A 17,101-nucleotide genomic window follows, 5' to 3' on the forward strand; every position below is an offset into this window, starting at 1 on the left:
GCATAGCTTGATTCACAGCTTCCCGCAGGAATACCATTCTGTAGTGAACCTGAACCTTGCCTCAAGCTGCACTCCCTTTGCCGCTACAACTTTGCCAGAAATATGGCAAAATCACTATGTACATATCTAAACCAGATACTGTTCAGAAAAAAAGCTCTCTCTCTAGTGGAGCATGAGCAACTTTAAAGAAAATCTTTGACACACTTCCTTTTCTGCTTAAGTTTTAATAATAGTGGAAATACGATAGTCTATGAAAATTGTTAATGAAGCCTATTTTACTTTGCATCAAAAATCTGGCACTGTTTAGTCACAAAAACAGAAGAAACAGGATTAGTAACCCGTGTTCTTCTAATATTATTTAATTTTTAAATGTTCTAATATTATAAATTAAACTACTTGAGTACAATGCAACATTTACTGCTGGGAGATCAGAATAGGCAACTTTTGTTGGTGAAAGATTTTTAACAATGTTCCATGTCTTCTTTAACCATGATACACTAATATTATTCATTTAAGGATTATTATTTTCACTATTGTAATTCAGTTTCAAATAAAACAAAGTCAGCAAGTCTTAAAAGTTTTATGTAATCTTCTTTAGTAAATTTTCACTAAAAGATATAGCCCTCGAGCTGGGAAGGGTGGAATCAGCAGAATTTGGGATTGGGCTTGGATCTACTAGTCTTTTACCTAGTGCAAGGTATTGTGTCCAAGTGTGTCAAATTATGGTTGGAAGGAGGAGTCATATGACCTTCTGCTTCCCATGCAACCTATCACTTAACCAAAAGTGAATGCATGAATATTAGATATGAGAGAATAATTCAGTTTTATTCTGCTTTAAGGTGAGGGCTACCAATGAGTGGAAATATTTACTTATTTTAGGCATCCATGATACTGTTAGTCATTACCAGTACATAACAGCACATAATCTAATTTACTTTAACTCTATGTTGGTCTTGTTTGCCAATTCTTAATCAATAAATGAAACTTAACCTTCATCAGCATAAGAAATGAGTATCTGTCAATCAACCAATACACAATGTTTGCAAACCAATTGCACATGATGAATTTGGAATAACTAATTTCATGTCTTTTGGTGAATTTTTTCTGCGTCTTTTTTAACAAGTTCACTGAGTCCAAACATAGTTTCCCATCCTAAAGCCCATAGTGAAAGATTAAAACTGTCAATTTTTTATACGTTGTTATAGTACTCATCTTTCCTAAAATTAAATCCTGATACTGGATAAAATTCATTCAACCTTCTCTCTTAGATCTTTGAGAATTTGGATTGAGTTTTAAAATTTTGTTTAGTAATATAGAAGTTATCTCGATGTTCCAATATTGAATGTAATGGTTGATGTGTTTTTATTAAATTCATGTCTGTGCTGTTTTAATAGATTTTTGAGTTGTTCTAAAAAAGGAGAAAAATAAATCCCATCATGTTCTGCTGAACTAGCCAGTTCCCCTATTTTTTTCCCCTTGAGAGCTGGCATCTATTAATCTTGGAGCCAGTCAGCAGACTATATCATTGTTCTGTGCAGGGCATCTCAGACTAACTGGACTTGGAGGATTATTACAGTACTTCAAGCAATGTCCAACTTTTTTTCTTATTCTGTCCTATCTTTTCTCACAAACGAGGGGAACATATTTGTTCAGGTGATTCAAAATTGCATTTAGAAGAAAATGGAGTAAGCTGTGGATAAACTATAATCTCCACAATTGTTTATACATCTGTTTTGCATTCAAAAAAACTTAATCAAATGAAAAGATATTGCCTTAATACTTTGAATAAGTAATTCCCATATTGACAATGTAACACAAAATGTCCTTAACATAATTGCAAACTTACAAAACTTTAAGCAAGCTTTCTTTTGTATAGGAGGCGGCAGAGGTCATTCAGCCCACCAAGACTGTGATTAGATCATGATAAGCATCCCCTTCAAAGCATGACCCCTGATGTTTTTAGAATCAAGAAATCTAGGGCAGCATGTGCTGGCTCAGTGGTTAACACTGCTACCTCACAGTACTAGTGGCCTGGGTTCAATTACACCCTTGGGTGACTCTGTGTGGAGTCTGCACACCCTCCCTGTTTCTGTGTGGGGTTTCTCCAGGTGCTCCAGTTTCCTCCCACAGTCTGGGGATGTGCAGGCTAGGTGGATTAGCCATGGGAAATGCAGAATTGGGTGGGGGCGGGGGGGGGGGGGGGGGGGGGGGAGGGTAGTGTTGGGCCTCAGTGGCCTATGCTTTGGAAGGTTGTTGTGGACTCAAAAGATAGAAAAGATAGAATCATCTACTTCTACACTGTAGAGATTCTAGGATTCTGTTGATCTCTGTCTTGAAAATGTTAAATAATGGAGTGTCCAATGGGCTAGAGAAGTCCAATGATTCACCACCCTCTCAAGAAAATTCCTCCTCATCTCAATGTTAAATGGCTTGCTCCTCATTCTAATCCAGTAAGTTTAAATACACCGTTTCCCAAAATCAAAAAGAATGAACACTTGACCATGATTGTAAAAGTAAAAGAATGACATAAAAAAACAGCTACCAATGACAAAAAGAGGATTTCCAAGAAGCCAAAGCACACACTTTGCATCAGAGTATTTTGTTAGTATGAACTATGGATTGTATAATGAAGTTTGAAACTCAGATTTCCATTTTTACAACTGGCACTGGGAGACTGCAGACTTCATCTGAGAAGGAAAATAAAACACAAAACAGTGCTGCACATACCAAGGACACATGTCGCTTCCATTATAAAGAAATATGCTTTGTAGATATCTCTCAAAAGTGCTTTAACCATTAATCTCTCTTTATTTAAAAACACAACGGGGATGATTGTGACTTTGTCCGTTATACATTTCTGCTAGTCGGCAATTCATTTTATTCATGGCTGATTCACATCACCCACTTTACACTCTGGCTGCAGTCAAAATCACCCCCCTAACCCTTGATTTGCTTGGGCGCCATTACCCATTGTGCACCCCTCAGCAGTATAGACACAAAGCAATTATTCTATATAAAATAATACACTTTTTCTGTGATTGAAATTCGATTCTCAGCTGCTATACATGTACTTCCGTGCAACACTCAGACTGTCTACGAATACTGGATCCACTGCTGCCACTTTAGCTGCTATGAATGAATGTATACAATGCAACACTGCCGTCAGATCAGGGAATTCCAATTCCTGCAACAAGACACAAATTGCTTTATTAGATACTAGCCATGGCTTATAATAAACCTATTATTCTCTATTCAGCCTTTTCATGCCAGTGGTTAGACTCTGAAAGAAATATAGCTTCGCAAATCAAGATGATACTAGTTTTTCTGCCATTGTCAACATAATTTAGATAACAACCAATCCATTAGTAGAATCATCAACAATTTGGTTATTTCTTGAATGAATGAACTACAGGATTTTATCGATTCTATAGATGGACCAAAGCACTTCACATCCAATTAATTACTTTCTTTTGAAGGATAATTGGTGTTGATGTATAAATACAAATGCAATATCCAATTTACACAGTCAGTTTCTATCAACAGCAAATGAGATAATTACCATTTAATCTGCTTTTGTTCTTGAGTGAAATATGCAAGCTAGAACACTAATACAGCTTCTTGCTCTTCTTTACGTAGTATGATAGGATCTTTTACGTTTGCTGAAACAGGCAGAGAAGACTTTGGTCTGTTGCCACATTCAAATAATGCACCTCAAATGCTGTATCTCTGCCTCTACATCCCTCTCCTTGCTGCTCAGTTATGCGCTGAAATGTCAAGTGTACTAGGAGTTCAAGTCATAGTGTAGGATTTCAGTCTGCAGACTTCCGATTCAGAGACTCAAGTGCTAAACACTCAAAACTTAAGGAACACACTTTGAGGGCAATATAATAACTCCAACAATGCTAAAATGTCTACCGAAATTCCACAGAAGACTAAATCAGTTCCAGCTGTTCTTTGATGAACTGCTCGTCAAATTGCAATACAATGAAAGAGATTAACACTCTCTAAAGTCATAAAACTATCCTAACATCTTACATATTTACTGTCAGCATTTATTTTTTTATTGGAAATCAATAATGGTTTAGAAACAGACAGTAAAAGACTGTACAAAATAGGATATTCTTTCCAACAGATTTCTCTTTACATGGCACTTTGGAAATATAGTATGCTATATCAGTAAAAGAATCTAGGAGCTGGTGCCTCCTATGTACTGGAACTTCAATTTATACCTATTGCTTACATAAAGTCTCTCCCTCTCCTGGGAAATCTCAAGAATCCTGAAACAATAGGAAATGTTAAGGTAACCTCAGTGTCACAGTTCTCTGTTCTAATTTCCGCTTATATGCTCAAGAAGTGTAACTCGGTCATTTTTCAGGAGAAATTCACTAACAATTTTTAATTGAGCAAAGAGTCTCAATCATTTATATAAATTTTCTGATCTGGTGATGTTACTACATGGCAATACTTAATCAAGTGAAGTAATTGAGTACTTCTCACGTGAACTGATGGTGCAAAACAAACTATTCCTTCATTAAACATATTCAGTCTACATGATAATGTTAATCCCTTACCTTCCTATCATGTTTCCTATTCCCATTTAGCTGTCCACTAGTTCTAGAATATAGAACAGTACAGCACAGAACAGGCCCTTCAGCCCACGATGTCGTGCCAACCATTGATCCTCATGTAAGGTAAACATAATGTACCAACCCTCAAATTTCTGTGACCATATGCATATCCAGCAGTCTCTTAAATATCCGCAATGACCTCACTTCCACAACTGCTGCTGGCAACACTTTCCATGCTCTCACAACTCTCTGCGTAAAGAAAGTTCTGATAAGTGACACTCTGCACCGAATATGCAATGCCTATCAGGGCTGAAATTTTGTGTTGAAGATGAAAGAAGATGCATTTATTTGTCATTATTGCAAATGCCTGTGCTGTATACCTTGAATCAATTTTCATAAATGTAACACCAATTATCATGTTAACCTACTTCAAAATTACAGTAAATTCTATTTCTTTGCAAAAGCTTTCTCATGACTTGCTCTGCAATATTTCTTTGAATAAAAAATTGCTATTGCAACATTGGTTGAGGCAAACGAAATAAATTATACAATGATCGGTGATTCCTAGAAAAGGCTAAACAGCACAAATAAATATTTTATTTATAATGAACTGATTCAAACCCTGCTGATAGTAAGAAATATATGTGAAGCATTCTTGACATTATCTCAAAGCTCAATTGTTAAAGAAATGTTAAAAAAAACTTGTTACCTGTGAGCAGGTAAGTTTCCCACCCTGGATACATCTATTAATTTTCACCCTTCTTGAAATAATTATGGTATGCAGCTTATGATGAATGAATTTCCAACTTGTCAAGCAGAAGTATGCTTTTCTAAATTTTTCCACTAGTTCTCCCCCTCTGCACCTGTTATTCTCCTGTGTAGTCATTAATCATATATGACTCTTTCCAGTCTCAATAGGCCATTCATCCAGAAATGAAAACAGCAGAGCTATGTATGATACTGCACAGAGTTTTCCTGGGCTAGAATGGTGCAATTCAAAATGAGTTGGGAGAAAAACATGTGAAACAAAACATATGCGGCAACAATTTGTGTGCTAGTGTACTGCTTCTGACCTAAGTCCAGATAATCTTCCTGTGGGTGAGTTATCAAAACATTTTTTTCAAACTCAGGTACTTCGTCAAATTCAAAGTCTTGATGTTAATTCATGTTTGAGAGATGTAGCAAGTTATGAAAATATAAAACAAATATTAGAAACATAGAATCATACAGTGCACGTGAGGCCCTTCAGCCCATCGAGTGTGCCTTGACACGTGAGAAAAACCTGGCTTTCAACCTAATCTCATTTACCAGCACTTGGCCCATAGCCTATTCTATTGTTATGACATGCCAAGTGCTCATCCAGGTACTTTGTAAAGGATGTGAAGCAACTCTCTTCTACTACTGTCACAGGCAGCATATTCTAGACCGTCACCAACCTCTGGATAAAACAAGTTTTTCCTGTCATCCCCCTGAAACCTCCTGCGCCTCACCTTGAACTTGTGCCCCCTTCATGACCAACGCTTCAACTGAGAGAAACAGCTGCTCCTTATCCACTCAGTTCATGCCCCTCATAAACTTGCACACTTCAATCAGATCGTCCCTCAGTCTTCTCTGCTCCAACAAAAACAATCCAAGCCGATCCAACCTTTTCTCAACACATAAATGCTCCAACCCAGGCAGCATCCTGGGGAATCTCCTCTGCACCCCTCCAGTCAATCATATCCTTCCTACAGTGGTGACTGGAATGGTACGCAGTACCCTCGCTGCAGTCTCACTAATTCTGTCATGTCTTCCTTGTTTTTGTAATCACTGCCTCAATTGATAAAGGCAAATGTCCCATATGCCTTTTCCACTGCCCTACTAACATGGTCTTCTGCCTTCAGAGATCGTTGAACAAACAGAATCATAGAGATGTACAGCATGGAAACAGATCCTTTGGACTAGCCTGTCCATTTTGACCAGATATCCCAACCTAATCTAGTGCCATTTGCCAGCACTTGGCCAGACCTCTCTAAACCCTTCCTATTCGTATACCCATTCAGATGCCTTTTAAAAATTGCAATTGTACCAGCCTCCCATGTTTTCCTCTGGCAGCTCATTCCATAACGCAACAACCTCTGTGTGAAAAGGTTGTCCCTTAGGTCCCGTTTATATCTTCCCCCCTCACCCTAAACTTATGCCTTCTAGTTCTGGACTCACCCACCCCATGGAAAAGATTTTGTCTATTTATCCTATCCATGTCCCTCATGATTTTATAAACCTCTACAAGGTCACCTCATAGTCTCCAATGCTCCAAGGAAAAAATCCCCAGCCTATTCAACTTCTCCCCATAGCTCACATCCTCCATACCCTAGCAACATCCTTGTAAATCTTTTCTGAACCCTTTCAGGTTTCACAATACCCTTCCGATAGGAAGGAGACCAGAATTGCATGCAATATTCCAAAAGTAGCTTAACCAACGTCCTGTACAGCCACAACATGGTCTCCCAACTCCTGTACTCAATACTCTAACCAATAAAGAAAAGCATATCAAACGCCTTCTTCACTATCCTATCTGCCTGTGACTCTGCTTTCAGGGAGCTATGAACTTGCTCTCCAAGGTCTCTTTGTTCAGCAACACTCCCTAGGACCCACCATTAAACATATAGGTCCTGCTCTGATTTGCTTTTCCAAAATACAGCACCTCACATTTATCTAAATTAAATTCCATCCGCCATTCCTCAGGCCATTGGCCCATCTAATCAAGATCCCATTGTAATCTGAGGTAACCTTCTTCGCTGTTCACTACACCTCCAATTTTGGTGTCATCTGCAAACTTACTAACTATACCTCCTATGTTCACATCCAAATCATTTATGTAAATGATGAAAAGCAGTGAACCCAGCACCGATCCTTGTGGCACTCCACTGGTCACAGGCTTCCAATCTGAAAAGCAACCCTCCACCATCACTCTTCTATCTTCAAGCCAGTTCTGTATCCAAATGGCTAGTTCTCCCTATATTCCATAAGATCTAACCTTGCTAACCAGTCTCCCATGGGGAACCTTGTTGAATACCTTACTGAAGTCCATATAGATCATGTTAACCTCTCTGCCCTCATCAATCCTCTTTGTTACTTCTTCAATCAATTTTGTGAGACATGATATTCCCACACACAAAGCAATATTGACTATCCCTAATGCCTTTCCAAATATGTGTAAACCTTGTCCCTCAGGATTCTGTCCAACAACTTGCCCACCACTGATATCAGGCTCACTGGTCTATTGTTCCCTGACTTTTCCTTACCACCTTTCTTAAATAGTGACACTTCGTTAACCAACCTCCAGTCTTGTGGCACCTCACCTGTGACTATCGATGATACAAATATCTCAGCAAGGGGCCCAGCAATCACTTCCCTAGCTTCCCACAGAGTCTAGGGTACACCTGGTCAGGTCCTGGGGATTCATCCACCTTTATGCATTTCAAGACATCCAGCACCTCCTCCTCTGTAAGGTCCCTTTGTTACACGGAACTTCCTAGTGTCATGCCGTTCATTGAATACTTTTTTGTCAAATTACTCCTTCCAAAGTATATCACCTTACACTTTTCAGGGCTGAGTTCCACCTATCTGCCCATTTGAGCATCCCATTTTCAGAGGAACCTCGAGTATCCGAATGAGATGGATGGGCACTGTTTCATTCGGTAAATTGATTGTTTGGATAATCAATTTTACCTTAAACAAGGGAAGCCATATTGATCTAATGCTCTACTATACCAGAGATTTTGTTTAAATCTATAATTGTAATGGTCTGCTATTTGAACAATCTAATCTTTGCATTCTGCAAACTCCAGGTTAAAGGGAGAAGGACTAAATCCTTACCATCACATAAAGATTATATATGAAATCCCAGCATTAAATAACGTCCCGAACAGCTCCTGTGATTACAAGAGCATTTGTCAGTTTCTGGGAACTCAGTGTCGTGATAGAAAGACAGAAGCACGGTCTCGCACATGCATTTACTTTCTCGGCCATCTGTCTCATGAATGACCCAGTAAAGTGCCAGGAATACTGTAAAACACTTACTTTTGCAAAGGGCTGTGTAACTAACCCTTCCCTAAAAATACCCAGTCGATGATGCTTGAGTTGTTTGTGTTTCTTTGTGTTTCACATTGGGGAGACAGGCCGCCTACTTGCGGAGCGATTCAGGGAGCACCTCTGGGCCACCCGGACGAACCAACCCAACCAACCTGTGGCACAGCATTTCAACTCCCCCTCCCACTCCACCGAGGATATGCAGGTCATTGGACTCATCCACCGCCAAACCACAACAACCCGACGGTCGGAGGAGGAGCGTCTTATCTTCCGACTGGGAACCCTCCAACCGCAGGGGATGAACTTGGACTTCACCAGTTTCTTCATCCCCCCTCCCCCCACCTTGTCTCAGCCGGATCCTTCCAGCCCGGCACCGCCTTCCTGACCTGCAGTCTTCTTCTTGACCTCTCCGCCTCCACCCTACTCCGACCTATCACCCTCACCTTGACCTCTTTCCACCTATCACATTTCCAACTCCCCTCCTCCAAGTCCCTCCTCCCTACCTTTTATCTTCTCCTGCTGAACACTCTCTGCTCATTCCTGAAGAAGGGCCTGTGCCCGAAACGTCGAATCTCCTGTTCCCTGGATGCTGCCTGACCTGCTGTGCTGTTCCAGCAATAAAGTTTCAACTTTGATCTCCAGCATCTGCAGACCTCACTTTCTCCTCTTCAGTACAGGTAATCTGAATACACTTACCTCTTTGATGTAACATTTTTGCGGGATCTTGAGATCTTCTTCGGATAATTCGAAATTCGGCTAATTGATATTCAGATAATCGAGGTTCCTCTGTATATCTTCTTGTAGTCCAAGACACTCAACCTCATTGTTAACCACCCAACCAAACTTTGCGTCATCCATAAATATATTAATCCAACCCCCTACACAGTCATCTAAGTTATTTATATAACTGACATGTAAGAGACCCAACTCAAGTCCGTATGGTATGCCAATGGACACTGGTTTCCAGTCACTAAAGAAACCTTCTTTCTCTATAATTGAGAATATTTTGAATATTACCCCTGTATCCCATGTGCTTTTGCCTTCTTGATACGTCTCCTATGTGGGAGAAGGTGGGCAATTAATTAGATGCATCCAAGAACTCCACACAACTAAGGGCAGCAGATGGTTTCCTGAATCTGGATGGCCGATAGAATGCTGTCCATCACTCAAAGATCAACAACTGTACATTCAGAGCTGGACGTTGATGATGAACGTGGGAAGGCATGAAGGTCCCTTCATTCCCTTGGTCCATACATTTATCTCTTTTGCCAAAGGGTTACAGTTATTGCCTGAGAGGTGAAAAGCAACCCCCGTCACCCCCCTGTCCCCTTAGTGAGAGTGGCGTCTACTCGATTGAATTGAGCTTTTATCTTCTTTATATACCCAGCCTGCTGCTGGGAAGCTACATCAATACACCATGAATGGTGTATTAATGAAACATTTTCTGCATGCAATAATTCACTAAGGCCTCTTAAATAGTTGCAACTCACGAAATCTATCATCTAGATGGACAAGGGCAGCAGGTAAATGAGTCTGTCTGAGACTTCCCTTCCAAGCCTCTCACCATCCTGACTTGAAGCATATTGTTATGCTTTCGGTGTTGCTTGATCAAAATCCTGGAATTCCCTTCCTAAAGGCATTGGTCATCTACAACTAAATGAACTACAGCAGTTCAAGACGACAATGCACCATTACCTTCCCAAGGGCATCTAAGGATAGATAATAGACCAGCCAGTGAAACTCTCCTCCCATTGCCAAATTACAAAAAATATAACATACAGAAAATCTAGCCAACATCTGGAGACTTAAGGGGCTAATTGATCCCTATCCCTCATGCTCCCCAAATCCGCGATTGGGAATGTAACAGTTCCCACTGTCACTGTTGTCCTGCATAATCCAGTGGTCCAGGAATGTGATGTAAAACCAGCCTGATAAGATTTCACCCTCTCACCTGTCTTGGCCCCCTCCCCATCTCAGGGCAAGGAAATTCAGCCTGTTATTTCTCTGAATTTGCTGTACAATTTGCGCATTTATACAGTTATGCATCATTATACAGTTAGTTTCTGAGCACTATTTCCTTCAGTCTGGAAGCCAGTGCTAATACTTGTAATTTTCAAGAATGCTTGGCAGCATATTATATAATTAAATATAAGAATCAGATCACTGCAGAAAGAATAATTGTGGGCTTTCATGAGACATACATAAAACAAAGTATAGGTTTTGGAAAACAGGGGTCAAAGGTTGCTCACAGGTCTGTTCACAAACTGATAAACGATTAAACAATTTAATAAAACCCTGAAAATATCTAGAAATAAATGTCTGTATACAGATTTGCTTCGAGACTTTATCACATCACACAACTGTATCCTCATTGATGAAATTATCTTAAGACTTTACAAAATATAATGTCAAAGTGTCAATCTATAAGACAATCTTTAAAAGAAAACAACGTGGTATTGCAATTTTGTAACAAAAGGTAAAGTCAAAGTGAAAATGATGAATCAGATTGATATGTTTTAACTAACATAAGTTACAGGTTGGAATTTGTAATGATATTTGCGATATGTTATTGATGGATGCATGTGGAATTTACAGTATTGTCCTTTGATACAATTCCTAAGCAAAAAAATTACATGCACTGTGGATATCCCAAATAAAATGATCGCATGCTATGTTACAGAGGTACCTTCATGTCAATCTGTCGGGTATCAGTATTCTGAAAAAGCAGTTTCACACACGTTTTTCCATCATCAGAGGATCCTTTGAGTTGTGAAAACTTGAATCTCCAGATAACATTCTGTAAATCAAAAAAAAGTGTCATTATTTGTTTACCAATAGAAGCAATGTAATTAATACACCATGTATTGATTTTAAAAGGACTTCTATGAGATCCTGAACAATTTCTAATGTCAACATATTAAATTGTAATGGGGGGATCTACTAAGAGCCTGGACAATGGCGACCAAGGCCAGAAATATGGAAGAATATGTATGAGGTTTTGTGAGGCTTTTCTTGACATCAGGAACAACAGTTGCATTTTCAAATATGGTTCTGCACATTAAGACTAGTTTACTGTTGCTTTCGCACTCATTAAATGGTGAGATGCCTGCTAATGGGGATTATTGCTCATTAACAATAAATTTTATTAATATGCAGCCTCGTCATCTTCCACTCGCTGGGGGGAAATTAGACATTGACAATTCCCAACATGGACGTCCAAATGAGCATTGGCAAATTCAGCTCCCTGCTTGCTTCTCTGAGTGAACATCTTGGACACTTGGCAACAATGTGTCAGGGCACATTCTAGGCCAGAAGCCACATGCGTGCATCCCATATCCATGGGTGCTGGCAGCTGAGACCTGATAGCCTCTAAGGAGCCTCATAGCACCTTTCCCATCCACTTGCAAGACACTTCTGCACTTCAAAATTTAGGGTGCACTGGCAATGAGGCAGCTACAAGACACTGCGTGCATAGGGACAGACATTAGACCAGGGTGCATCTCAGGGCGACTTGTTTGATCTCCTATGTCATGCCCACCCACATGCTCACAGCATCCAAGCCTTTCCTTGCCTCGCCTTGTTTCCTTGTGCAGTCACAGAGTCAGTCAGCCTGTCTTATTAGTCACCAATCCTCTGTCAAGGGAGCAGATGCCTCGCTATATGCCATATTGCTTCATCAATCTCACACCAGCTAGATGTGCCAGCAGCTTACAGATGTGAGAATGTAAACTTCAAGACTTTAATAACTTCAAGAAAGAATAGGCAATATTGTTTTCTAGAATAAACTGTTCCCTAGATGAAAGGGACAAAGAGAAACTGTTCTGACAGAATTAAAAGCAACATGCTCGTAACCCATCTCTGGGAAGGAGGAGTCAAAGCTACATAAGCAGGTTGTTTCTGGTGGAGAGGAGATAACACTGCTAACACATGACAAATGGACAATTAAAACTGCTTACAGAAGGAATGGTGATTATTGCAATTCAAGCTATTTCAAGCAGATAGCCAACACTGAATGCAACAAGGAACAGGGGAACTAAAAGAGAAAATGCTGGAAAATCTCAGCAGGTCTGGCAGCATCTGTAAGGAGAGAAAAGAGCTGACATTTCGAGTCTAACTGACCCTTTGTCAAAGCTAACAAAAGGGAGAAGCAGGGAGGTATTTATACTGGGCTGAGAGAAGGTAAGTCATGGCTCCAGAAGCAAGGGTAGCAATAAAGAGGTGATAATGACAGTGCATAGAGAGATTATAGGGAGATTAGGAGCTGTGAATGACCAAGGAAAGGCTGAAGCCGGTGCTATGTGACAAAATATATGGGGGATGGGGGGGATGGGTGAAGCAGAGGCAAAATGGAAAACAGGGGAGAAGGGTAGCAAAGGGGGAAGAGGAGAGGTGAATGTGATGAGACAGTGGGGAGCAAGAGAAAGAGAGATAATCAAGAAATAAAAGGTACAGAACAGTGAAAATTTTTTTTAAAGAAGGATAAACAAAATAAATAAAATAAAATTACGGAGCAGAATGAAAACAGTTCTTTTCCTGCAACTTGAGTAATACTATAATGCTAAACTTGTTATTTCCTCACCTTTGTGTTACTATCAACACAGGTAAATCCAGCGGCAAAATCTATTGTGAAGGAAAGTGATTGGCCTTGCCAGGTACACCCATACGTCTTAGACTGGTAAAAGAAAATACAAGTATGTTATTAGAGGCACATCTAGTTCAAGAACCATTTCAGAAAACAATAAATGCTTTGTGACAAATGGGTATATTTTCATTATTAAACATCTCTGCAATTACAGGGTATGATTCAAAGTCAAATTCAGGTCGAAGTTCCCCAGCTAATGGATATGTTGCAATGAGCTGTCTGCCATGGGGTTAAGAACCGGATCTGAAAATATTTGCGTGTTATTGCCATTCCAAGCACACACTCACAAACTGTTGTTGTAACGGGGAACTGTAGCAGTATACAAAACTGTGTCGAGTATTCACATGAGACTACACTGTCCCTCAGCTCATTGACGGTGCTCACTGACCTTATCTCAAATAAATGTTAGTCTATTTCAATGAAGTGTCTGGAATGGACAAGTTTAAGTGATCAGGGAATAAGTATAAATAAGCAATTCTTGTTAACTGATATCTAGCAATCAGCCTTTGCCCCACCTGAATCAGTGATGGTATTTTATAGTCTCTAATCTATCATGTATATATTTTTTTTTGTTTAAAACAGTGTTTTATGAATCTTCTTCAACCTTTTTATCACTCTTTAGGATTTGGCCTCAGAATCACCATCATCATAGCTTAAGGTATTTCCGTGTAGGTTAAATGTTTTGTGACATTTCTGAACTAAAAATAAGGCATTATTTATCAATGTTTTCTTTCTGTATTTAATAATATACAGCCAGCTCAGTATTTGAAGAACCAAAAATAAAACACCAAATTTATTTAAAATTTTACATCTATTTTTGTACTAGATTGAAATGCATTCTGTTCGTATATGCATAAGAAAATTTGACTTAAAATTGATCTGTCCAGTATTCAGTGCATTCTGAATGACATATATTTGCATGAAGCTCATTTCTTTGTTATTTTAATGATTGTGCCATGAGATGAACTTAATTATTTTATGATGATAGCACAGAAGTAATTCTATGAAACCATATTAACAGTTTTAGTCCTGATACAGCTTTGAATAAACTTAATTAGAGACAAAAAACACTGCAGATGCTGGAATCCAAAGTAGACAAGCATGAGTCTGGAAAGCACAGCAAGTCAAGCAGCATCAGAAGGTTGAAAAGTCAATGTTTCAGGTATAACCCTTCTTCAAGAATGGAGGTGGTTGGGGGAGCTGCAGACAAAGGCTTGGGGAGAGCAGGCAAGGGTTAAGGGTGGAGAGAGGAACAAACTCAGCAAGATTTGGTATAGCTTATTAATTAAGATAAAAGAAAAGATATTGCAATGAGCCAAGGCACAAAACAAAGGAAAGAATATGATTTCTATCAAGTAAGAAATTTAGCTTCACATTTATGAAATGGAGTCAATGTGAATATAGTAAAGAATGGACAATTGAAAGCTAACATTCACCATTCACTCCACGCTTAACGAGAAGCTGCTAAAGTACTAGATTCCGATCCAGCCTCAGACTTCTATAAATTATTGTCTTAGCTATTTACATTGTTGTCTAATGTAGGCCTTCTTATTCTACCAGCCCCTACTCCACAGTGGTAGTAGGGTTGAGACATGAGGAAGGTTGCAAGACTCTCAACCGTGTTATATGTTTGGCCACAGAGATGAGGGTCTACTAGCTATAGATGGAGATTAACACTTGGAATGTACCAGTTGGATTGAAATATCTTGAGAGGAGTGGAACTTGGAGAATTAAAGAAAAAGACAATCCTCTGGCCAAAACTTGAGAAACACAAATTCTCTTTCACAAAAGCATGTTGACTGTGATTATATTGTGATTTTCCAAAGGTCCTGCTATCATATCTTTAATTACAGATTCTTGCATTTTCTGATGACAGGTGTTAGGATAACTTGCCTATAGTTATCTGCATTCTGTCTCCTCCTCCACACATCATTGTGCCCCCCCACCCCCCAACACATATCCAAATCTAAGAGAGGTCTTGTGGTTTTCCAACTCGTGGTATTTTCAGAATCAAGGCAATTTTACAACAATCTCTATATTAAAAACAGAAGTTGCTGGAAAAGCTCAGCAGGTCTGGCAGCATCTGTGAAGAGAAGTCAGTGTTAACATTTCAGGTCCGGTGATCCTTTTTCTCAAGCTCTACAGCCAATTCTGTTAAGACCCCGCAGATTCAGGTCCAGGGGATTTGTCAATCGGTAGTTCAGTTAGTTTTCTGAGTACTTCTGTTTCCCATTCTTGTAATTATTTTAAGTTCCTCGCACCCCCTTTGTCGCTGATATTTTTAAAACTATTCTTGGGATGCTTTTCTGTCATCTACTGTGAAGACAGATGTAAAATATTTGACATACTTGGGCTGTGGGGCTATCATCCTCAGACCACTGATACTACAAACCCAATTGGAGAGTCAGCAGTTCTGAAGCCTCAATAGCCCCACGAGGTGACTTTCACGCTGTCTGTTCAGTTATATGGTTTCTACATGCAGCCAGCAATAAACTGCCACACATATCAGAGTCAAGAATGTGGTGCTGGAAAAGCACAGCAGGTCAGGCAGCATCAGAGAAACAGGAAAATTGACGTTTCGGGCAAAAGCTCTTCATCAGGAGTCTTCTCCTGCTTCTCTGATGCTGTCTGACCTGCTGTGCTTTTCCAGCACCACACTCTTGACTCTGATCTCCAACATCTGCAGCATTCACTTTCACCCTGCTACACATATCAACACAGGCCCGATAATGCGACTAGCTATTACTACTTAAAGTTAACCAACACTTCTCAAAAGTGAGGTACATTTTCACTGGGATGTGTATGAGCATACTTTGTGAACTCCATCTGGTTTGGGAATAAGAGAAGAATGACAGAATATGGGAGTGAGTGAATAGTCTGATTTTCACATGCTACACTGGAGGTCAGTGTGAAGGAGTTGGAAAGGTGGTGAGGCGTCTTGTCTCATATTCACAGGGGGCCCAAAAGGCTGACTTATGACATTTACCTGAATTTAATAAAATTTAAGCAATTAACCTATCAGCTCTGTGAACAGCATAAATTTCAAACTGAAACTATATGGTTAACTACCTGCATCATGATATTGCATTAAATTATTGACCAGGATATAGCTGATCTAAATTGAAAAGCGGAGAATGTCATTAAGAAACTGCAACTATTACACCACAATTCATATTAAGTATTTCATTATTAGATATTAAACTGATTTGAAAAGTGTGAATGGTTCAGTTGCATGAATTATTCTGTTCTTGATATCTTTTTTGTTATTAAAGTGATTATTCTATCTTCATTAAAGTCATCCTTTAGTGATGTTCTATTCCTGGCTATTGCTGCACCGCATTATCATGAGTTCTGACTTTTGCTTTGTTATCCTCTGGCTACAACTCTTGGCAATGAATAGCACTTCAATTTGTGAATGGTAGAAAACTGTAGTCTAGCAATCTCCCATTTGTTCCTTAATGTAGCATAATAAGACAGTATATTCATTTGCCTTGTTACTAGGTTCTATAAACAAAAGTGCTTTTAATATATGGGATTACAAAACATTTTTGTTCAAATGATGCTTTTGCACATTGCTCACACATTCAGTCTGATGACTCTGAATCAGAACAATGTTATTACTCTAACATATTACCTTGCTGGTTGGTCAATTTGTTATGAGATAACAATAATTACAATAGGGATATAACTGCTTTCTCAAGACAGTAGACCATGCAAGCAGTAAACATTTAGGGACCACAGATGTATTCAGAATTCTAAAACAACTGCAACTCTTCATGTCCGTATATTGGATGCAGAAATGTAGACAGGCAGCTAAGAA

General features: G+C 39.3%; 1 protein-coding gene across 2 annotated transcripts in view; it reads right to left on the reverse strand.

Moving 5' to 3' along the window:
* Window positions 1-2,230: 2,230 nt before the first annotated feature.
* Window positions 2,231-17,101, reverse strand: part of sntg2 (syntrophin, gamma 2) — a 1,097,028-nt gene continuing 1,082,157 nt past the window's right edge. For both annotated transcript variants that reach the window (XM_087975850.1, XM_087975858.1), the window contains exons 16-18: window positions 13,219-13,311; window positions 11,326-11,436; window positions 2,231-3,184 (exon numbers count right to left, since the gene is read on the reverse strand). In XM_087975850.1, the coding sequence (XP_087831976.1) occupies window positions 3,053-3,184; window positions 11,326-11,436; window positions 13,219-13,311 (336 nt within the window). In that variant the 3' untranslated portion in view covers window positions 2,231-3,052. The remainder of the gene's footprint in view (window positions 3,185-11,325; window positions 11,437-13,218; window positions 13,312-17,101) is intronic.

This window comes from Chiloscyllium plagiosum, unplaced genomic scaffold, assembly GCF_037043375.1.
Source record: "Chiloscyllium plagiosum isolate Xiang-an unplaced genomic scaffold, Cpla_swu_hap1 HiC_scaffold_3, whole genome shotgun sequence".
NCBI lineage: Eukaryota > Metazoa > Chordata > Chondrichthyes > Orectolobiformes > Hemiscylliidae > Chiloscyllium > Chiloscyllium plagiosum.